We start from the raw sequence: 24909 nt of genomic DNA on the forward strand, positions 1-24909 counted from the left end.
ACAGAGTCTCTAGTATAGAAGAGCGGACAACGGGGAGGCGGGTGGGTCAGTGAGGAATCCACAGGCAGATACTGTATCTACCAGAAAAAGAGTAACAGAAGGTAAGTAACTTGTTCTTCTGATAGATATATCTGCCAGTGGATTCCTCACCTTGTGAATAGAGTCCCACAGCAGTCCCCACTCCCGGAGGAGGGTGTCCACTCTTCTAAACCAGGAAATCCTGGAGGACAGAGAGCGCAAAGTGGCCGTCCCCCCTCACTTCGGAATCCAAGCAGTAATGCTTCGCGAAAGTGTGGAGGGAAGACCAAGTTGCCGCCCTACAAATGTCCTCTACTGGAACACCTCTAGCCAATGCTGAGGTTGAAGATTTAGCTCTTGTAGAATGAGCCCTTATGCCCTCTGGTGGTTCCTTACCGGCCAAAGAGTAGCAGATCTTTATACAGAGGACGATCCATCTTGACAAAGTTCTTTTATGGACCGCTCTTCCTCTTTTGCAGCCAGCAAACCCAATGAAGAGCTGGTCATCCAAACAACAGTCTTTAGATCTGTCCAGGTAAAAGGACACCGCCCTTTTGGGGTCCAGATGGTGTAATCTCTCCTTCTCCTTGGAAGGATGTGGGGGAGGATAAAAGGTAGGGAGGGTAATGGATTGACCAAGGTGGAAAGGAGTCACCACCTTTGGGAGAAAAGCAGCCCTGGTCCTAAGAACCATTCGATCACCATGAATGGTCAAGAAAGGGGGCTTGGAACTAAGAGCTTGAAGCTCACTTACCCTCCTTGCTGAGGTTATTGCAACGAGGAAGACTGTCTTAAGAGTCAAAAGCCCCATAGGACATTTGTAAAGAGGCTCAAAGGGAGCACCCATTAAAAAGGTCAAGACAAGAGTTAAGTCCCACTGAGGCACAATAAAAGGAGTAGGAGGGAACTTATTTGTGAGGCCCTTCAAAAACCTTAAAACTACAGGAGATTTAAAAAGAGATGGCTGGTCAGGCAAGCAGAGAAATGCCGACAGCGCAGAAATATAGCCTTTAACTGTGGCAACAGCAAGCCCTTGCTGCGCCAGAGAGAGGGCAAACTGGAGAACATCAGAAAATGGTCTCTCAAAGGGTCAATAGATTTCTCCCCACACCAAGTGACAAATTTTGACCATCTATATGAATAGATGGACTTAGTGGAGTCACGCCTGGCTGACAAGATGACATCCACCACATCAGGCGGGAGAGAAAAGGAATTCAGGTTGCCCTGTTCAATCTCCAGGCATGAAGGTGTAATGTCTGGAGGTGGGGGTGTAGAACCTGCCCCTCCATCTGAGAGAGGAGGTCTGCCCTGAGAGGGAGACGGAGCGGCTGGTGAGAGGAGAGGTGGAGAAGATCTGTGTACCACACCCTTCTTGGCCAACCCGGGCGACCAATATGACTTGGGCCCGGTCCTGGCGAATCTTCCTCAGAACCCGAGGAATCAAGGGTATGGGAGGAAACGCGTAAAGGAGTTGATTTCCCCAACTCAACTGAAACGCATCCCCCAAGGCTCCTTGCATCGGATACTGGAGACTGCAGAACGACGGGCAGTGAGCATTCTCGCGAGTGGCAAACAGGTCCACCCGAGGAGTTCCCCACATCCGAAAGATGCCGAGAACAACCTCTGGATGGAGCCTCCACTCGTGGTCGGCCGAGAACTGACGACTCAGACTGTCTGCTCGCACGTTCAGAACCCCGGCCAGATGATTTGCCATCAGACAAATCTGATGGTCCTGAACCCAAGACCAGAGCCGCAGAGCCTCTCTGCAGAGACACTGCGGCCCTACTCCTCCCTGCTTGTTGATGTACCACATCGCGGTCATGTTGTCCATCAGGACTTGCACTGATCGACCGCGAAGGGAAGGGAGGAAGGCCTTGAGCGCCAAACGTATAGCCAGCAATTCTAGAAGGTTGATGTGAAGCAACCTTTCCTCTGGAGACCAAAGACCCTTGACCTCCAGATCCCCCAGATGAGCACCCCACCCTAGAGTGGATGCATCCGTTGGCCACCGATGGAGACAGATGGAAAGGCTTCCCTTGTGACAGATTGCCTTCCACGCCCCACCAAGATACATCCGCAGCAGCCTCTCTGGAGATCCTCACTGACTCCCTGAGATCCCCTTGGTGTTGAAACCACTGCCTGCGGAGGCACCACTGGACCGCCCTCTTATACCAGCTTGCATGGTTGACCAACAGAATGCATGAAGCCATCAGACCGAGCAGACGAAGGACCTTCAGGACTGGAACTACCGCTCCACTGTGAAACAAAGGAACCATTTCCTGTATGTCGCGAATCCTTTGAGGAGGGGGGAATGCCCGACATACAGCCGTGTCCAGTACGGCACCTATGAACAGGTTGCGCTGAGAGGGCACCAGGTGAGACTTGGGTACATTTATTGAAACACCTGCGTTGTGTCTTGCAGATGCTGGAGCACTTTCTCTGACGACTCTGCTTTGATCAGCCAGTCGTCCAAATAGGGGAATACCGGAATCCCCGACTTTCTGAGATGTGCAGCCACCACCGCCATCACCTTGGTGAAGACTCGAGGCGCAGTAGTAATTCCAAAAGGAAGGACCGCAAACTGGTAGTGCTGCGATCCCACCGTAAAACGGAGAAACTTCCTGTGAGACTTCAGGATTGGGATGTGAAAATACGCATCCTGCAAGTCGAGCGACACCATCCAGTCTTCTTCCAGCAGCGCTTGAAGAACCTGTGCAAGGGTGAGAATCTTGAATTTCTCTTGTTTCAGATAGAGATTCAAGATCCTGAGATCCAGGATTGGACGAAGTCTGCCATCCTTCTTGGGGATCAGGAAATACCGGGAGTAGCATCCCTGACCCCTTTCCTGCTCTGGAACCACCTCTATCACACCCTTTCTTAATAAAGTCTGTACTTCCTCCTGTAGAAGCAACAGATGTTCCTCCGTGCAATAACCTTGGCAAGGAGGGTAATTGGGAGGAAATTCCCGAAAGGGAAGGGCATACCCATTTTCTACGAGATTGAGAACCCAAAGATCTGATGTAACCGATTCCCAATCCCGTAGAGAGTAGGTAAGCCGACCCTCCACCGGACCCACATGATTCTGAATGGTGGATCTAGGGCTGCTTTTCTGTGGCTGGGGGGTTGGAGAAGGTGGAGGAGGAAGAGGCTTGACGCCCTCGAAGACGACCGCTTTGCTTCCCCCTGTATGACCTGTACAAGGTGTTCTGCTGCTGCTGCTGTTGTTGCTGCTGCTGACCTTGTCTAAAGTTCCAAAAGGAAGAGCGACCAAATCCTCTGAACTTTCTGGCTGATGCACCTCTAATTTGGAGTCCCAATGACCTGGCAGTTGCCCTGCTGTCCTTAAACCTCTCCAGGGCTGTATCTGCCTTCTTGCCAAAGAGTCCTTCTCCGTCAAATGGCTGTTCCAAAAGCGCTGCCTGAACGTCAGTAGAAAAGTCCGAGGACTTTAACCAAGCCGATCTTCGCGTAGCAACTGCAGTACCCATAATCCGAGCCACAGAATCAGCCGTGTCAAGACCGCTTTGGATTACTTGGCATGCCGCTGCTTGGGTGTCAGACAAAACCTCCTCGAAATCCCTCCTGTTTTCCTCAGGAATCTTAGGAGCCAAAGCACGTATTGGGTCCATAAGTGCGTGCACATACCTTCCCATGAGACAAGTGGCATTTGTAGACTTAAAAGCCATACTAGCAGATGAGAAAGTTTTCTTGGCCACCTGATCTTGCTTTTTGGCCTCCTTGTCTCCAGGAACCTGGGGAAATGCACGTATTGACTTCTTAGAGCACGCAGCCTGAATCACCAGGCTCTCTGGAGAAGGGTGAGATGTCAAGAATGCAGGGTCTTCTGGAGCTACCCTATACCTTCTAGCCACACTCTTGGATACAGCAGGAGCAGAAAGTGGCTTTTCCATACCTCCATAATGGGCTCAGTTAACGCACCATTAAATGGAAGTAAAGGCTCCACAGCCGAATTCGGAGAGTGAAGTACTTCTGTTAGAAGGTTTGACTTAAATTCAACCGTTGGTAATGTTAAATTTAAAAGTCCCGCAGCCTTTCTCATCACCACATGATATGGCTGGACATCCTTTGAAGGCGCATCATGCCCTGATGGCAATTCCCTCTCCGGGGAAAAATCCAGGCCACTGGCATCAGCCAGCTCTTCAAAACAATCTTCACCCAGCTCACCTTCCTCCAAGTCAGGGCGAGAGTCGGCATAACTTTGTTCCTCCAAGAGGCGTTGTGCTTCTCTCCTTGACCTCTCCTTAACACGCCTCGGCACCGGATCCACAATCGACTCCGACAGAGCCGGAACCGACGTCGGTACCGAATTCAATGGCCCAGTTGTATGCTCCCGATGTCTACTTGGAGCGGGCGACGCCGGCATCGGAGTCGTCGACTTCGGACGAGCCGGTGACGACCTCGGCGGAGCCGGGAACTGCCACGGCATCGATGGAGCTGGCATAAATGGCATAAACGGAGTCGGGGCATAAGAATGTGGAACACCCAAATTGAATGCCAGAGGACCCATGGGACCCGAAGGTGCACCAGAGGGGTACCACTCCCTTGAAAATACGCCATACATAGCATTCAGGAACGCTGAAGGGTCTTGGCCTGGTGCTGGAAAAGGTGGTTGAACACCCTCAAGCTGACCTCGAGGTGGGATCGAATCCGGCTCAACCATATGCGCAGATTCATCATCTTCCACAGGGACTACTTCTTCCTCCTCTCGAGCCAGAGACAGCGCCGGAGATGGATTGGACTCCGGAGCCGGAGAGGGTACCTGCGACCTCGAAGGTGAAGCCTCACTTTCCTGATCCAGAGTCTCCTGCGGCGGGACCACCTTCGAACGAACCCTCCTGGGCGATCTCGACCTCGACTTCGACTTCTCACCCGAGTGACGTCGAGACTCATGCCTCCTCTTCCTGTGCTTCTTCCTCGATCTTGAAGCATGGTCCGAAGAGGACTTCGAGGCCGAACCCTCTCGAGATCGGGACCTTGACTTCGACCTCAATTTCGACTTCGTCCTCCTCGAGTGGGATCTTGAAGTCTTCTTACCCATGTCGGCCTTTAGCTTTGCAACAAGCAGTTTGGTTTCCCTCTGCCGCAGGGCCTTCGGATTCATCTTACGACAAGATGTACATCCATCCACGTCGTGATCGGAGCTTAAGCAACAAATACAGTCCTCGTGCGGATCCGTGATGGACATCATTTTCCCGCACCCCCTGCAGCGCTTGAAACTGGTCTTCTTCGACATCATCACGAAACAAAGAAGCAGGAAACACAGAAAAACGAAACAAAGTCACCAGTATAGCTACTGAGATTCCCGAAACCGTTAGCGCCGACGACGCGGAAAAAAGGGAACTGATGTCATCACGCCGGCGTGGGCCTATTATGGGCGTCGGTGACGTCAGCGGAGTCGCGAGCGATGCCGTGCCTCTATGACATCCAAGTCCACGTCGGCGCGAAGCTATGAAAAGAATTTCGAATGTTGCTGACGCAAGGGGGATATTCACAAGGTGAGGAATCCACTGGCAGATGTATCTATCAGAAAGCTGAGTAAGTATATTGCACACTGCTTCTGCTCTTGAAAAATAATGTCCACGAAGTTGCCTTCATTTAACAGAAAATAAAATGTTGCATTAGTTTTAGACAGAAAATAAGATGAAGCTCTTTCTTTGAATTTAGTGGGATACATGCCTAAGTAAAAATGATTAGCAAATTCAGATTTATTCTTCACAGGAAAAATTGTGGCGCAAGGGACACACAGAATATCTGTGAAACAGTTTTACTTTTGGACAGTCAAAATTAAGGTGGTTTAACATGCTTACATGTTTTAGTCATTGCAAAGTTGACAAGAGGGTTACAGTTGATATTTTGTGTGTTATGTGAAGTGTCTCTCTTTTGTGTTGTGTATTTTTTGCTTCTGCCCACAGATCATTCATGGATTGTTCTGGGTGGTTTTAAGGCTGACAAGATACGTGAGTTGGTTTGACAAAAACGTCATAGATGTGAGAGGAAAAAAGGTGAAATATGCGCCCTGAATGACTATTGGTAGGAAATTAGGGTAAGAGAAGATTAGAACGTACCGAGAATGCTACAGTAGGTGTAGGGAAGTAGTGGAAAAGCAGAGGTCAATAGCAAACGCATCAGTGATGGTCTATTCCGCGAGGTAGTGGAACGAGTGTTCCATATGTACCTGTGGGACCCAATCAATTTGCAAATTGCAAAAAGAAGGGTGCTGTCAGCAGTATGTTGAAACAAGATGTGTTTTTTGTAAAACTCCTTTGAAAAGAAATGTTTGTGTGTTTTTCATGTTTGTGTATTTTGTCCTTTTATGAATTGTTCCTACTGGTCCTGTGTGTCAGAAGCGACACAGTAAATTGTATTTGACAGCCAATCACCACTAAGGTGACCTGCTGTCAAAGGGGGGTGAGGAAAGTAAGGACATTGAATATTAATTTTAAGCCTGACAAATTAAGCAGGCCAGAATATTGGGTTTTGGCCTGCAGGTTCACAGTGCATAAAGTGCATGACATGGTGTTGTGCGTCATCGCTCATTTACATATTCTATTGTAATTTGTCTATGCTTTCTGTGCTTGGTATACCGCAAGTATACCTGATGGCTTGGCATGTGTGTTTTTCTGTTATGCATGTTTTTGTTTCTATGCTTTTGCTGTTTAATACTATTACAAGCTCCTCTGTGTTGTGAGGGGATGGTCATGACGATGCCCATCGCTACGCAACAGTTGGTTGGAATTGTTCTGGTTACTAAATTTCACAGATATGATACTTCATGCTGTGAACATTACAAATAACACTTCATCAGTGTATGTCTATTTGGCTATAATGGCATTGAAGAAAAGAAAAAGAGATATATAGGATTAAAAGTGTGTCACCTGTAGTTAGCCATGTTACTTCCCCTTCTCTCAAGGGACGGGCAGCCCTTGATTAAATGTTCCCTGATTGGACCCTAATGAGGAACTATAAATCTGCGGCTCTTGCTAAAGGTGACCTAAACTTTTCTCATGATATTGCACTAGTTAATCCTGTTCTGCTTCCTAGGTAGTGTATGGCTTTGTTCCTTAAAGGAAACCAAGTTTCATTTTCCCCGGGGAAGGAACTGGAACAGTAGCCGAGATTACAGTATATGGTGTAGCGGCCGGTGGTAGAGTTAAAATTTGTGTACTACTTTCGTCTTTTGTGTATCACCTGTACTGTGTCACATGCCTGACTATCACCCAAGTAATTTCTTGTTCTTCCTATAGATTTTTGTTTTGCCACTTCTCCCCTGCCTAGTTATTGGGGAATTTAGCTGTGTCCTAGTCCCATTTCCCTTTTCCGTATTCCTTTCACCAGTCAGCCCTTTTATTGTTGTTGGTGTATTGTTCAAGTTCACACTTCCAGACTGCAGTGAAGTACCAGGGACCCCCATATTATGTATACTTCCCTTTTGTATGACCAGACTGGTTTTCAAGAATTTTCTTTAGGCCCACTTTGATGTTTTCCAGTCTGACTGTCAGGGTAGTGATGGACTGGTTAACTGACTCAATACTTTAGTAAAACAAGTTTTCCACCTCAATAGGAGATACCTTACGTTTATTTTTTGAACATGACACATTTTTAATGCCTATTTTAATTTGGTTTTTTAGCCTTTTGTTCCTGCTGCTTTAATTTTCGGTGGGATCAGATGTGTTCTAATCATGGAAATACCAGGACTCTCTAGTTCTTGTCTTTTGTTTCCACATTTTGATCATTAGCCTGTGTATTGCATAGTGCACCTGATGCACAATTATTAAAGGGAAGTATCTAAATGTCCCTGATAATCTGTATCATGTGATTTCCCTTTTGAGGTGTTCTAGATAAGGAATTTAGGAACACCTAGACGTAATCATTAAAAAAACTTTTTTTTACCCCATTAGACAATGCCACTATGTGTGAGGACACACATTTAGATAGAATTCCCATGTAGCTACCTACCCTTAAATGGCAGAGGATAATGCTCCCACATTGAAGTTAGTGAGGATAATGAATGGTACCCAATTATGGAGACTAGAAGTATTGCCTTTGCCTTTGAGAGTGACAGTGCATTCTAGACCAGAGTAATCCCATGGCGTATGGCCACTCCCTCGCATATTGCAGGCCACCTGCTTGCAGTCCCATTGTTAAATACAATGAACAGTTTTTGTACTAAATTGAAGGAAACTAACAACTGTGTCGCATTTCCTACGTCACTAGGTTCTGCAGGATATTCCAGAGTAAAAGGAAGAGTCATAATAACCTGCAGAACAATGACAAAGACAAGCCCTAACTCCCATCAGTGACAGCTACAGATGAAGGGCAGACGTCTTGGACCTGCAGTCTCAGCACCCAGAAAGTAGCAAGGCTGGACAGCGATCGCCAGCGCTTCATCAATGGCATCTCCAAAACATCGTGCTTGCTCGATCAGACGGCGTTGAACATCAGACAAGAAGGAGGAGCTGGTTCCCTGTTTGCCACAGAACCAGAGTTTTAGTGCAAAAGAGCGAAAGAGAAGGATCCCTGTTGTTGATGGCAGGGCTGGTTTGAGGCTTTAGTTTTCTACCTGTCATGTGCTGGTAACCTCTGACAGCGCGCGGTCACTTGAGCCCCTTGGCCTGAGTTTTGGCCACCCCCCTTTTCTTTGCTCCAACGGAAGGGCAGTGCACCGGAGGATCCAAGATTGGCAAAAGGCACTACATTGTGGTACCCATGTTGAAAGGAAAAATAAAATGAAAGAGCAGCCCGAGCGTCCTCAGACACTGAATAATGAGTGTTGGAGCCTGAGAATGTAGCTGAAGATGAAATTATATTTCTTTTTCTGTTTAAGCAGTACCTGGGTCTGCACGAGGTGATCTGTGCCCACAACCAACGAAGAGCACAATATCTGTAGTGCCTGCCGCAGAGGAGAGACACTGGTGCACTGCATTGAGACATTGAGACTTTCGAGTGAGCTGTGAGTGTTTGCCAGGAGGGCACTCCAACAGATACTTAGAAGCATTATTTTCATGGATCGAGAGGCCCAACGCGGAAGAAGACAGCGGAAGCAGATTTCATAAAGGGTATCCCATTTCACCTGAGAGCATTGATAAGGATCGCCACAGTCTAACCTGACTATATAATAGTCACTGGAATGCATAGGAGCCATGAAGGTGTTTACTAGATGATTTTAGGATTTGCTTTTGCTTAGGACTAGAAAAATGATAATTCTATTTGTAATAGTGGTCATTAATTTCGACTGCTATCTGAATGTTAATGATGACTAAATACTCCTTGTATTCCTGCTCATGCCAGCTTAATGAAATGTTTAGAATGGAAAATGCCCACCTAGCAATGAATCAGAAATTGATAAAATTTATGAAAAAATTAATGTGTAAATATTTTCTATGTTCCTACTGGATCATGGGAATGTCTTCAGCTAATGCTAAAACGGTCGTCTGTTGTAAATTGGCAGCAATGGGTTACCATTAGCAGAAGCCATCTTGTAATTAGAAGTTATCTTATCCGCTTTATGAAAGCCATTTTGTATTTCTGGCAGCCTTTTTGTTTGCCATGTGCTTTGTCCTACCTCAGTGTTAACTGCTCTTGTAGTCTGCCTAGAGACAAACTATGTTTAGCATCTTCCACTTCGCACATGCCCAGAAGGGCCTAGCTAGTAGAATGCACCTGCCTCTAAGTATAACTGTCAGGCTATTTTTGCTGCTGTATGGAGAAGTAACTCTCCTCCCACTTTGTTGAGCAAGCAGATCTTGTATGCCCATCTTAGTCATTTTGCATGCTTACATGAGCCAGGACTGCCCCTTAGTCTTATGCTGAGCATGTAACCCTTAGCATATATAAAGCCTCTGTTTTCTGTACTCCTCAGACTGCCTCATTCAGTTGCTAAGGCTTCTGTGTGACGTAGTCTCACTCATTTGAGTTTAATAAAAATGATCTTTTATATTTCAGCTTCTGTGCCAATTTCTTCTTTGTTGGTTTAAAAGGACCAAGTATCAGTGTGACCCCTGAGAAGGAATATTGATTTATTCAACAATGCCCTTGCAAACATCAAACTAGCCCCATTGCACGAGTTGCCACTTACCTAATCCATCTGTAATACCATTGGCATATTCTTAAATTCTTCACCGATCCACCCACGCACACACACTCCAAAATCATGAAGAAAAACTTTTATTTTTAATAAAGGCTGATGTATTGGCTTTGTCAATGTTTGTTTTATACTTGCATGATCAAGAGAGACGGGAAATTGGTTGAAGAGCCCATTATGTAAGTGATTTTTCAAAATGTATTCGTATATTGTGGAAAAACAAGGGTTAAAACCATTGTCCAGTATCATTCCCAAATATTCAGAGTCAAGATCAAACTAGTCAAAATGATATTGATTGTCTCTTAATATTTAAGTGCTTTATGTTAAACCTCATGGATATAGTCCATCACAATAAACAAAGAAGCACAAGTACATTAAAAAACTTACTTCAAAGAATCCAGGCAACCAGTGTAAATCCGTTATGATGCTCTTATGGCCATTTTCAATTGACGAAACTGCACAGTATCTCACAAATTGGGACTCAGCTAAGACTTTAATATCTAGTGCCGACTAAAAGTAGAAAAAAAGATGATTTAAAATATAATATAATATACTTATATATATATATATATATAACGCTCCAATTCCTCTTCGTTTCAAAAGAAGACAACAGCACTCGAGGGGTACTTTCCAACGTGCAGGTTTATTTCACACAGGCACTCTCCACACATATATATATATATATAAACAATAAAAACAATAACCCAGTGATTATGTGCAATATCATATCAAAGTGGCAAATCATTTTAGATAATATCCAGCAATGGGTACTATATGTGCAGCAAGTGACTGAAGAGAATCTTGTGTAATAAAGTGGGATTTGAAACGCGTTGGCATAAATAACCATAAGGGGAAGAATTTTAACACAAATATATATAGCAACAGGGAAAATTTTGTACTGAAAATGTATATCCTCTGTTGCTTGAAATGTGTATTCCCAATTGGTTTGTAAGCCGTGGTTGCTCCTGTGAAATTGTTGTCGCGGGTTACTTTTTGCACTGCTTTATTGTTTGTTGCTATTGATTGGAACATCTTCACAACTGGTTGCCAACTGTTTGTCGTCCTAAAATTGTTTTGGTGTTATGTAATTTGAGACATGTATTGTTTTCTGTCTTTTCTGAATATAAATAAAAAGTGAAGAATAATGAAGAAATATGAATTAATGAATGATGTTGACCATCTTATTAGGTAGTTTGGTCTTAGCCTGCTTAAACTAGTGGCAGCCAACCAAACAGCTAGCTAGAAGCCTCCGATTGTTTAGCACTTTTAGAAAGTAGACATTTCTTGTTTGACCATTCTGTGTGCCTCAGTTTGTCTGTGTATTGACTGTCTGGTTTTGAAGTGACAGCGGCTGGGGATGTGCATTCACTGTAGACAGCCACTGGGTGGGTTGAGATGTGGCTGGCCCTTCCTGGATGACTCAGAGCTGAGCTGAATGGGGCTTGGCTGTATTTAGAGTAGTGGGAGGAGATTTCCTTGGACCTGAATAGGGCCTGTCTCCCTTTCACTATACTGTCTCCACCCCCTGCAGTCATGCTGTACCAGTGAGAACATAACTGGTTTGGACTGGGCTCAGAGACCCTTGCACAAAGAGAAAAAAGACATGTTGGTATTAGATCTAAAATCCCAGAATTTTAGACTACTTCTGAAATCAAAAGGAACCTTTGTCAAGGAGAAGAGCTGGAGAAGCTGCAGGAAGAGTACTGAAGGAAGAGTACTGCAGGAAGAGTACTGGTCTTTGCTGTCTAGGGTTGGCCTGCAGTAGCTGTTTCTGCCAAAGAAAGGACAAGGACTTTGCTGTGTGCTTTGTTCCCCTGCTTGAGGAAGATCTCCAAGGGCTTGAGTAAGCACTTGCCTGTTGTTCTGAAATCTCAGGAACACAAAGACTTCATCCACAGCTCCCCTGAACTTCCTTTCCTAATAGGTGCCTGTGACTGTGTTGGGCCTCTGGAGGTTGTTTCTGCTGTTGACGGTTTGAAAAGCAATGCAACTACAATAAAATCGGCAAATTGCTTTTTTTGCAACAGTTTTTCCGATGCAGCACTGCTGTGTGAGAAGAATCTCCCCGCATTGCTGTGCCGCTGCCAAAACCAGCGCAGCACCTGTCGCTGCAGCAAGAACCGATGCATCGAGGGATCAAGGATGAAGAAACTGACGCAGCGCCGCTCAACACCGCCGCATCGATCTCTGATGCATCGATCGCCCCCGCATCCCGGATTTCCACGCATCATACCTGTGCGACAAGTTTTTCCGACGTTTCACCCGCGGACCAGAATCATCATGGAGTCGACGCATTAGTTCCCCCTACAGACTGGACACGACGCATCACTACTCCTGCATGTAGCAGAACTCTTGCATCGCCTCCCCATGGTCTCGGAACTGACACATCTCTTTGTGTTCTCAATGCTTTCCATCTCTGTGGCTGTTTGTCCTTGTGAATTTCGTTGGAACTACAGGTACTTTGAGAGAAATCATGCATCTATAGTTTTCTATGGAACCAGTTGCATAAAACCTTTTTAAAGTCATATTCTTAATACTTGTATGTTGGATTTTTGTCATTTTGGTCTTGTTGGGTTTAGATAAAGATACTTTATTTTATCTAAACTGGTGTGGTGTCTATTTGTGATGTTATTACTGTGCGTTTTGAGTACAAATACTTTACACAATGCCTTTGTGATAGACCTGTCTGCTCGTGCCAAGCTACCCAGGGGGTGAGCAGGGGTTATCTAAAGTGTGCATCCCCATTACCCTGACTAGAAGCAAGGGTCCCTATTTGGACAAAGTTAACTACCTCTGCCAACTAGAGACCCCCATTTCTAACATTGGTGGTCAGCGGTGGGATTTGAACTGCATTTGTAGTTAAACACAGTGATTGGTGTACATCACTAGTTCAGTGCAGACCACTACTCAACCACATACTGTGTTTTATTTTTGGTTCTATTTTTGGTCTGACTCTTGAGCTATCCACGTATCATGTCTCTAAATGGTAAATCAGCAAGTGAGGTTGCAGAATTGGTCTTTGACATTGAAATGTCAAATAGTTACAAAGTAAAGCTACTCAAGCAATTCTGCAAGAGCTTTGGATGTCCCATGAAGAGCCATTCTAAGAAAGAGGAGCTGCAGAAAGCATTAGGGGCCTGGTGGGGGGCCAGACACGCTGAGGAGGCAGGGGGTGCAGATGTGGATGAGGGTGTGCCAGAAAATGGTTTCAGATCCCAATATTTTCCTGTTGGGAGAACAGCCTCTGTAGCTGGCAGCAGTCCTTCTTTTATGAATTAGGAATTGGGAGGACAGGCAAAGAGCCAAAGATCATAAATTGGAGGTTATGAGCCTCCAGATGAAGAAATTGGAAATGGAGAACAAAAAAGCTGCCATAGAGAAAGTAAAGATGACAAGAACGCTCATGCCGTAGAGGAAAAGAAATTGCTTTTGGCACATGAGTTGAGCATGAGAGATCTGGACATCAAGGCCAAACAGGTGGAGTCCAGTACAAATGGTGGGAGCACACAGCCAGTGTAATGAGATAAGGTTTACATTCCCAAGGACTTAGTACAACATTTTCAGAAGGTGGAGGATATTTATGCATGGTTTTCATCTTATGCGGCAGCACTGCGTATGAATGAGGTCCCTGAGAAGATTTGGGGGGAGGTCAACCAGAGGAACACCCTGAGACCTTTGCCCTGACCTATCCCAATATGAAAGAGGCTTTATGCCTCAGGCATTGGCTCACACCTGAGCAGTACAGGGTAAAGTTTAGTTCCTTCAAGAAACTTGAGTCTAATACTTGGGTTGAGTGTGTGAATGTGTATTGCAGAGCACAGGATGGTTGGATAAAGGTAATTGATTATCAGGGGTGGTACAGCTTGATTGGTTGGGAGCACTTGCGAACCCTTTGTGTGCTAGAGCTGCAGCAGTATCTGATGGATAATAAGCTGACTGACCCCAGGAAGCTTACTCAGGAGGTGGACCGCTGGACGAGTTCAAGGGTCCACAAGGATATGTGGGAAACCCAGCCAAAGGTGGTCAGGGTCCCCAGCAAAATGTACAGGAATTTATATAGCGCAGGAAGGCCACCTTGCGACTGATCTCAAGTGCCCGAAGGCGCCACCAGCACCCACTGGTGCACAGTCACCGGGGTTAGTTAGTCTAGTGCTGGGGGAGGAGTTGGTTCCAAGTGAGGGTAAGGGGGGCTAGCTGTAATTACCCATGTCTCATCAGGAGAAAGATGCTAAAAAGTACCTGCAGTGGGAGACCATCAATGGGGGGAGGGTGGAGGCTTTGAGAGACACAGGAGCCAGTGTGACATCTGTCAGGTGTCAATGGGTGTCTGAATAGCAGGTCATCCCCAATGTTCTGAAGTAAAACTCTGAGTGCCTGTGAAGGTGGTTCAGGGTCCCTTTGATTGGCGGGTTCTCCGGTTCCTTAAAGGTCGTTGTAAGTCCATCCATGCCTGTTGACTGTCTGCTCGGCAATGATCTGGAGAGCTCACCTTAGAGGGAGCTGGAGTGCCAGGCTCATTTAATGATGTTGGGACTGCCTGAGTGGCCACTCGGTCACTGGCAGCCAGGAGGGTTGATCAAGAGGACCTGGAGCCTGAAAGAGTGTCCCAGGTGCCTATCAGAAAGAGGAAGGGCAGGGGGCGTGTGAAACCAGCCCCCCAAGTTCCCACGGTCCAGGAGGAGACAGAACCTGAGGGGGATGCCCTGGAACCTAAAGGGGAACAAGTGGCTGGACTTGGAGACCTTGCTGAGCTGACCCATTGGCAGCAGGATTGAGGTCCCTCCAGGGAGGAGTTCTGAAAGGCGCAGATGGAATGCCCTACTCTTGTTGGTTTGCGGTAGCAGGCTGCAGACCAGGCAGCCAGACATCTGTCCAGATCGCATTTGATTTATTGGGAGAATGGTCCCCTTTACAGTGAGCCAAGTTTGCTGAGCCTAGGGCAGCCCATGTGCTGGTGGTACCTGCGTGCTACAAGACCTTCCTACTGGGTCTGGCTCATGACATGCCTTTGGCAGGGCATTTGGGGTTCAACAAGACCATATTACAGGCTTGTCACTCACTTTTACTGGCTCCAAATGCAGAGGCACGTTGGCACACACTGTAGGTCTTGTCAGACTTCGGCAAGTGGCAAGACACGAGGGAAGTGTACGGCCCCCTCCAACCCTTTCCTGTGGTGGGCACCACTTGCGAGCGGTGGGTATTGATATTGTGGTGCCACTGGAAACCAAGACAGCCTTAGACAAAAAGTTTATCTTGTTCTTTGTGGACCATGCCACCCAGTACCCGAAAGTTGTCCCTCTCAGGACAATCACGGCCCCTGTGGTGAGCCGTGCATTGATGGGGATCTTTTTCCCCACAGAGGTAGTTTCTGACCTTGGTCCAAACTTAATTTCCTGGTATATGAAGTTACTATGGGAGGAGTGTTGTGTAATGTACAAATTCACCACTCTTTACCATCCCCAAGGTAATGGGTTGGTTGATTCAACTGAACTCTGAAAGGCATGATAAAGGGTCTTGCAGAACCCATGAGACATAAGTGAGATGTCTTCCTACCCTAATTGCTATTTGCCTACAGGGAGGTATCACAGAAATCCTTAGGGTTCAGTCCCTTTGAATTGCTGTATGAGACCTCGGAGTCTGGTGAAAGAGGGCTGGGAGAAAACTCTTGGTAAGACCCCCCCCCCCCTCCGCCCCTCCAAAAGATGTGTCCAGCTATATTCTGGCCTTCAGAAACTAGACTCTGCGCTTCAGAAAAAATTCCTCTGGTGAACCTGGAGGCCAGCCAGGAGGAGATGAAACGATGGTACAACCAGAATACCACTCTGGTTGAGTTTCAGCCTAGCCAAAAAGTGGGGGAATGGCACCAGTGCTCCAAGACAAGTGGACCGGTCCATTTGAGGTGGTGGAGCCCAAGAGTGATGTGACCTACTTGGTCAACTTGCAAACTCCCAGAAAACCTTTGAGGGTCCTACAAATGAACCACCTCAAACCTCACTTTGAGAGGTCTGAAGTGACAATGCTCCTGGCTAAAGATGATGGAATGGAAGAGGAGAGTGAGCCTCTTCCTGACCTCCGGTCAGCCAATGAGCATGATGGGTCACTGGATGGAGTGAAGCTCTCTCCCACCCTGACCCCAGAAAAGTAGAGGGACTGTCGCCAGGTGCTGGGACAGGTCCCATCCCTGTTCTCCCCAGCTCCAGTTTTCACCAACCATGATCTGGACACTGGGGACAGTTTACCTGTAAAACATAAAATTCACAGAGTAACTGACAAAGTCAGGGCCAGTATTAAGGAAGAGGTTTTCAAATTGTTGGCATTAGGGGTGATAGAGCCCTCCAGTAGCCCCAGGGCTAGCCCAGTGGTCTTGGTTCCGTAAGCTGCTAAACCTGGTGCCACTCCTGAACTCCAGATCTGGGTGGACTACCGTGGGCTCAATGCCATCAGCAGGACTGACACGCACCCCATCCCATGAGCTAATTAATCGGCTTGGAGCTGCCCGGTACTGTAGTGTGTTTGACCTAACGTCTGGGTACAGGCAGATGGCCTTGAATGGCAAGAGAGAGGTCTGCGTTTTCAACACCAGCGGGACACAACCAGTTCCGTGTCATGCCCTTTGGGTTAAACAACGCTCCTGCCACATTCCAGAGACTGGTCAACCAGGTACTGTCCGCGCTGGAGGAATTCAGCGCCGCCTACCTAGATAACATTGCTGTGTTCAGCCCCACCTGGGAGGAACACTTGCAACACCTCTGTGAAGTGTTGAAGGCCCTGCTGAAGGCAGGCCTCACTATCATGGCCAGTAAGTACCAGAAAGAGCAGGGATCTGTGGTGTACTTAGGGCATCAAGTAGGAAGCAGCCAGATGGCGGCCCTACAGCCTAAGCTTAACACCATTCTGGCTTGGGAGCAACCAAAGACCCAGACAGGGGTAAGAGCCTTTTTAAAACTCACCAGGTACTACAGACGGTTTGTCAAGGGATATGGTACAATTTTTGCCCCATTGACACAGCTGACTTCAAGGAAGCAGCCAAGAAAATTGAATTAGACCGATGTCTGTCAGATCACTTTTGATGCCCTGAAATCTGCCAGGTGCACGGCTCCCGTGCTCAAGGCACCCAACTTTTCCCACAAATTTGTTGTGCAAACAGATGCTTCAGAGCATGGTGTGGGAGCAGTACTCTCACAATTGAATGATGAGGGCTTGGACTACCCGGTAGCTTTCATTAGTAGGAGGCTACTTCCCAGGGAACAGAGGTGGAGTGCAATTGGAAGCTGGATAAGCAACGCACAACAAAAAAATCGATGCATCGCTCTTCTTGCGACTGTTGTTCCAATGCAGCACTGCTCTGCGAGAAGAATCCACACGCATTGCTGCGCCGCTGCTGAAACAGACGCAGCACCTGTCACTGCTGCAAGAACTGACGCATCAAGGGATCCCGGTAGAAGAAACTGAAGCACACTGCTCTACAGCGACGTATCCCGGATTTCCACACATCCACCTGTGCAGCAAGTTTTATTGTGACATCACCTGAGTTTAGATAGAAATACTTTATTTTTTTCTAAACGGTTGTGGTGTCCATTTGTCGTGTTATCACTGTATTACTGTATGTTTTGAGTACAAATACTTTAAACAGTGCCTTTGGAATAGGCTTGTCCGCTCGTGCCAAGCAACCCAGGGGGTGAGCTGGAGTTATCTAAAGTGTGTATCCACCTTACCCTGACTAGATCCAAAGGGTTCCAAATTGGACAAAGGTATCTGCCTCTACGAACTAGAGACCCCATGTCTAACAAGTCCTAACCCCGTTGGAAATTTATTATTTCTTTGTGGAATGAGTATTTTTATGAATTCATCTCCACGAATTCCAAACCTTTTATTTTTAAATATAATCCAGCTGGTAGCTGGGTATGTAAGGCTTTAACACCAAGGGACTGATTTAGGGATTGATTTAGATCTTGGCGGATGAGTTACTCCATCACAACAATGATGGATACCCCATCCGGCAAAACAGAAATTCCACAGGATATAAAAAGATATTAATAGATTTATTTTTCGGCAGACAGGGTATCCGCCACCATTTGATGGAGTACCCCATTCACAAAGATCTAAATCAGGGCCTAAATCTTAGTTGAAATCTCAGTTTTAAGAATACCCATTCAGATACTGACCATTTAATGGACAAACTACCAAATTATAGATTACTGTTTTTTACCCACCCTCATCTAAAACTAATTAAAGTTAGAGGTTCAGAGGCAAACAATGCTTTACAAAAATGAAATACTTGTAAGCACATTGGTTATTGACCCATCTACTCAATGAGTCATTAAAGACATTGCAATACGAAAGTCACATACAGTGTGAAAAAAATCTACAAACCCAGGCATGCTTCTTTCAACCTCTACATATTATTCACTAAGGGCTAGATGTAGGTAATTGTAATTTACAGATTCATAAATACCGAATTTTACCGATTCAGTACTTATGAATCGGTAAATTAGAAGGTGGGAGATGTAGGTAAAATCTTTTTTTGATTTACCGAATCTGTAAAAATCGGTATTTACTGAATCGGTAAATACCGATTCGGTATTGCCCATTGATTCCTATGGGCCTTGAAGCCAATACGAATCAATGGGCAATACCGAATCGGTATTTATCGATTCGGTAAATACCGAATCCTGCAAGGGTGCAGGGGGTGTCACTTTGACACCCTCTAGCACCCCAAATACAGGCACGTGTAACATGTGGCACACATACATGCCCTAAGGGCATGTCTGTGTGTCACATGGCACAGGTGTGCATGCACAGATGTGCATGCACACCTGTATTCGGTATTTTACCACCTAATATGAATGGGTGGTAAAATACCGACTCTTAAGGGCCTGTGGCACTCTGTAAAGTGCCACCTACATCTCATTTACAGATCTGTAAATTTACCGATTCGGTAATTTACCGATTCTGTATATTTACAGAATCGGTAAATTTACCGATTCTGTAAATGAGATGGCCACTACATGCCAAATCCTAAATACCGGTCGGTAACGGCCGAAATCGGCCGTTACCGACCGGTATTTGGGCTCCTACATCTGGCCCCTAGTGTTTAAGCCACTTTTTAAAAGAAAGCCTACTAGTCATAGTGCAGAGTTGCTAAAAATATGGAACCACATGCAATGTGAACTTCACCGCAACCCGTCTACTTGTTTGTTGTTTTTTTACCCTAGTTCACAATTAGAACTCTTCTCGGGTTCTAGAAGTACGTGATATTAGAAATAACGTGTTTCGTGTTTCTATTAAATGTGTCTTGAAAATACGTAACAAAAATCAAGGATGAGGGAATAAAAATACTGATTTTTCTCTTATGCAAAATTAAATTCAACAAATGACAATCAGCTAACCTTGGGAGCTACTGGCTTGATAATACCACTTTTGGCAGTGGTCAGCTTCTCCTCATACGCAGAAATATCCCACATCACAATCTATGACAGAAAAAAATACTCCATAAAACAGAGGTTTATGCAATACTTAGAATTCAAAGCACTTAAATCTAAAAAGTAAATATCATTTACCAATAGTAAGAAAAGAGAAAAATACTTACCTGCAGCCCTGTTACGCGAACATGGTATTTACTGAAAAGTATAACATCTGGACACATGCTGATTACCAGAAAAAACATTTATGTAGATTTATTTTAAAATATGTCGGTTCTGACAGGCGATCAAAGGACTTATAATCAGAGCCTGTCTCCTTGTTCTTCTTTCACCCCTTTCTTTCTCTGACCCTTTCTCTTGTTTTCAGTAAATTACGTCATGTGGGGTTAGCTAAGTAAATGTGTCATAGTGCCTCAGGACACTGTTGTACAAACTGCGACTGGCTAGCCTTGTAACAGAAATGCTAATGTTTTTGCATAAAAATAATTAAAACACTTTGAATGATCCCCATTATCCGCGTGGACCCGTATCACTGTACCATAGCTATGTTCCTCATAAAATATAACACAGGGTGTGAAGAATCCATTCGTCCATAGGAGGAAAACAGCACCCTGAGTCAGGCTAGCCTATCGTAGAGATTGTTGGATTGTGTCAATATTAGATTACAACATCTTTCTCGAAAAACAGATTTGTTAATATCTATCACTTCAGCCCAAAGAGTTTGTGAAATCCAAGCCCCGTCTTCGATAGAGTCATATATTCTTTTTAATTTAAACAGAGTAGTATTGATGACAAATGCCTCATGCCTCCTGAAGGTAGTGTCGAATTTTCTTATTTTATTCAGTTAATTACTTTACTGATGTCGTTGTTCCCAAAATCCTCCGAATCGGCTGTGCGATCCCACCGCTCATTAGAGATAAAAAAAAAGTGTGAACGTTTTATTCCCATGAAAGCAAGCAGATACATAAATCCAATCAGCTTTTCATTAACTATGGTCACAGTTGACACTTACCTCCAGATGCATCAAGCATCCATTTTGCGATTCCTTATTAGCGAAAAATAAGGATTCGCTAATAAGGAATAACAAAATGCTATGCATGAAAAAATCGCTAAAAGAAATTCCGATTTCTTAATATGCCTTAATTGTGACTCGCAAATTGCGAGTCGCAATTAAGGAATACCTCCCCATTCATTCCTATGGGCCTAGAGGCCCATAGGAATGAATGGGAAGACATTCTCAATTTGCGATTCGCAATTAGCAAATTGCAAATTGAGAATGCAATTTCAAGGGTACAGGGGTGTCCAAAGGACACCCTGTTGCACCCCTGAAATGAATCTGTGCACATGTGTTGCGCACACACATGCCCTAAGGGCATGTGTGCGCGCAACATGAAACTTTGAAAAATGCACAAAAGTGCATTTTTCAAAGTTTTTGCAAATTACCATGAAGTTCAACTTCATGGTAATTTGCTCCCCCTATTAGCACAATCACTCATTTTTTACTTTGTTGCATTGCATTTAAGGAATCACAATTTGGGATTCCTTAAATGCAATCGCAATTCAAGGAATCTCAATTTAGAGATTCCTTAAATTGCGATTTTTGCATTTGGGATGATGCATCCCAAATGCAAAAATACAGGTTGCAAAGGGGCAGATTCTGAGAATCTACCCCTTTGCGACCAGATTTTCCTTTCATGCATCTGGGCCTTATACTCTACCTCTAAACACGGTGGCGTCTTGCAAGTATACCAATTGAAGGGGCGGGGGAATGGGAGGGGGAATAAAACAAATACACAAAACAAAATCAATACATGAAATAACTTTAAAAAACACTTACTGGCTCGCGCAGACACGTCCTCCTCGCTCTGGTCCTCTTCATTCCCGACTTCACGTCCAGGGCCCCAGCTAACCTGCTTAACTAACCCTGGCGCTGCTCTCAGCATGAGAGAAGTACCAGGATTGGAGGGAGCGGCGTCTCTTGGTGCTCCCGAGGACAGTAGAGGCTCTCAACCCAGCTGTCTAAGATAGCTGGGTTAAGAGGTTTATAGTGCTCATGTCAGGCTGGCTGTCACAAGACCGCCAGTTGTGACAGACAGCCAAGGGGACATGAGCATTGTAAACTTGTGCACAGGCAGGAGGCGCGCAACGCCCATAGGGCTCAAAGGGCTTCAGCATCCCCCCCGTCGTGTGTGTCAGCCCGTACAAAATAGGGGCCCCCGAGAACGATGTAGGGCAGACCAGCAGGGGAGAGAAAACCACTTACAATCAAAAGGATGGCTTCCCTATATATTTAATTAGTGGCTCATAAGGAGTCCATGGATTTCAGTTCCGCAATTTTGAGCTCACTGCATTTCAAGGCCGCACCACATCATAAACGAAACAAGAGACAGAAAAATAAAAAAAATGATTTTCATTTTCAGAATATACTTTTTTCTTTTTCACAATTGTGTCATAAAATATCACTTCACATGACAGTAGTTCAATCATAAAATCAGCCCCACATCACCCTCAAATCTTTCATTCAGACACAACAGAAACACTCCTCTAACATATCCTCATGCAACCATCCATTACATTCAGTTTATAACAAGTGATACATCATCCATACATATCTCCAAGCTATACACTGAAGATGTCCTGTAGTGTCTTCTCAGCAAAGCGCCGGGGACCAAAGATGATAATATCAGGACGGGAAGTAGAAGCGCCAACGCGCGTTTCGTTGCCAGGCCCAGTCTACGGCCGCACCTTCATCAGGGCACATACATGATGGGAGATGGGTGGGGCAGACAATATCAAAAGGCGGCCAATCTCACACCTGGAAAGCAGGATATACGATGTAATAAAGATCCTTCAAGGTTACTAGAAGGCGGCTATTCGTGGGAGCAGAGCACCAATAATGAGTTACACTGACAGCGAGTCTCCAACTTCGCGTTGATTCAAGGGGCTTCTGTTCGGCAGAAAACAGATACAGCAGGTCTTTAATTAGAGTTCCGAGGTGAGAAAATTCTCAAAGCAATAGATTTTTAAAAGTACGGCTAGCAGTCCGGAAGCACGCCGTCAAGGCGGCAAGTAGGATTGACGGCTCCGAGGTGGGTCCGTCCGAGCCCTGGGGGAAATCTGATTAAATAGTTCGATAACTTGTAAGCTATGTCACTAATAAGCAAAAAAACTTCTGTGTCCGTATTCCCGTGATTTCTCCGCCACACGTTCTGTCGGTAATGGATGCGCTCATCTGTGTGTGTCAGCCCGGGCTGAGACCGCTTCTGGGCACACACACAGTTTTTGAGCTGCTGTAGGCTGGCTGGTCTGGTGTCCCTCTTATTGCAGCCGCACCCGAGTACTTGACAGGTCTTTACAAGACCATTTACTTGTTATTGAGGTTATGTTGGTTTTACACCACTTCTTAGAGCCCCTGCATCTCCACTTTGCTTACTGATTGAAGAATTAGTCCCCCCCCGAAATGTTTATTAGGCCTCCCCACCTCCCGAAATGCGGCTCTAGTTGCGCCTCTGTATGTAAGAACAGGGGTACCCCTGACATAAATTCCTAAATCTGGGAAAATAACTAGTGTGTAAGTATCACAATTTAGGAACAATGGAAATACTGGTGGACCTAAACAATATTTATCATAAACATATACATGCAACCTCTATTCAATGGCTCTATTCAATGGTATCAAAAATATTTTTATTATTATTATTTTTATAAATAAAACTAGGTGTACAAATAAGGAATAAAACATGTAGTCCTCTATACTTAGGTTTACACTGGGTTCAGACAGTCAAAATACAGAGATTAGATTCTTGTATTGACCCAATATCAAATACAGTATACACAGTGTCAATCATTGAATTATTTAAAACTGTTTACAATGGTTCAATATATATCAAAAACAAAAAAACGAAAAATCATATCATTGTTTACAGAGGACAATCATTTCTGGCATGGCTCTTGGAAATCTGTGTCCTACGCGCGTTTCGGCTGTGTGCCTTCATCAGGAAGCCATGTACATATTAAAATGAAACCTAGAAAGGGGGTGCATGTACAAACAAACGATCAATCAATGTTTAAAAAGGCGGTCCTATTACATTATTAACTACATAGAAATTGGGTATGGGTATAAGCTCATCCCAGGAGGACAAGCAAAGTTAAAAACACTAATTGCAAACTAGTCGTAGCTATCATAAGCACAAGTCAAATAGTTGAACTTGATGTTATACCATATGTGCTAAGTATCCTTCACCAAGTGACAGAAAAAGACCACAATATCAGAAACACCTACGCGTGAATAATTCAATGAAGAAGTGATGTCCCAAGCAAGAGATGAAGGGACAAAAATGAAGCTCAGAAAAAACTTTAGCATTAGAAGTGAGTAAGAGGAGAATGGAAAGTGTTGTTAATCCGGTAACTCCAAACTTGAAAGGAGTTCTCAAGTAAAGTATTCATTATATCAACATGAGTAATGTTACCTCATGGAATCCCACAGATTTTTGAGCTGAGGATGGAATGGAGCCTCAGACTAGATAGTCCATTCTGTGCGGGAACAACAAAGCATGAAAGAGTTGGAACATGTGAGGGCTGTACCAGTACCAGAGGTATGAAGGTGAGAAGATCCCGTGGTCCCGTAATCGGTGTCTGGAGATGAATCAAAGCGGCGCTAACTGCACATTGGTAGGTCCTGGCTATTTAAATCGTACCAGTGTGTGAAGCACGCGCCAAAGCACGATGACGCAGACTTGATCGGTCGGAAGTGAGAAATAGAAAAAGGGCAACGCAGTGTGCACTAAATGAAGAGAATATTGCAGCCATCTTGGAATGGACTGGACAAAGCTATCTACCACTATACTAAACTGATGAACCCAGTTATGCAGAACAGGCTAGATGTAATGCAGCACAGGAAATCGATATGAGTGTTAGGAATCAGACCCAGTCCCCTCTCTGTGACCATGTTTTACCTTGTCATGTGACCTCTCTTGTCCAGTGGTGGCTAGAAAAGTGCTGTAGTCCTTTCTCCCATTGCTTGGTTTCTTTTCCATGTTGGGATTTCGTGAGTCAGTTGCGGTTCCTGTGTGTTTTCCTAGTGTCAGAGTCAAGCCGAGTACCCTGCGTTAGTGTTTACGGACTCGTGAGCACTTCTTTGTGGACTTCGTCGTTTGGCCTTCGTTCCCTCCCTTGTCCTCCTTTTCTTGCCCCGTGATTCCCTTTCCTTTCGTACTGTAACCTGTGGCATTCCGCCGTTTGTTGGGACTTTGCTGGTATCGGACTGAAGCTGTCCCTCTTCGTTTTTGGATTCCTTCCATTGGAGGCTGACAGTGTGACGGAACACGCGGCTGCGTGTTTGATTGGCTGTCAGATTCGGTCCCTGGA

At 45.2% G+C, this 24909-nt stretch overlaps 1 protein-coding gene across 1 annotated transcript in view; it reads right to left on the minus strand.

The window, feature by feature from the left end:
- Positions 1-24909, minus strand: part of DNAI3 (dynein axonemal intermediate chain 3) — a 1062540-nt gene that overhangs the window by 540190 nt on the left and 497441 nt on the right. The window contains exons 12-13 of the mRNA XM_078645562.1: positions 19510-19590; positions 10508-10630 (exon numbers count right to left, since the gene is read on the minus strand). Coding sequence (XP_078501688.1) covers positions 10508-10630; positions 19510-19590 — 204 coding nt within the window. The remainder of the gene's footprint in view (positions 1-10507; positions 10631-19509; positions 19591-24909) is intronic.

Source organism: Lissotriton helveticus, chromosome 1_1 (genome assembly GCF_964261635.1).
Source record: "Lissotriton helveticus chromosome 1_1, aLisHel1.1, whole genome shotgun sequence".
Classification (NCBI taxonomy): domain Eukaryota; kingdom Metazoa; phylum Chordata; class Amphibia; order Caudata; family Salamandridae; genus Lissotriton; species Lissotriton helveticus.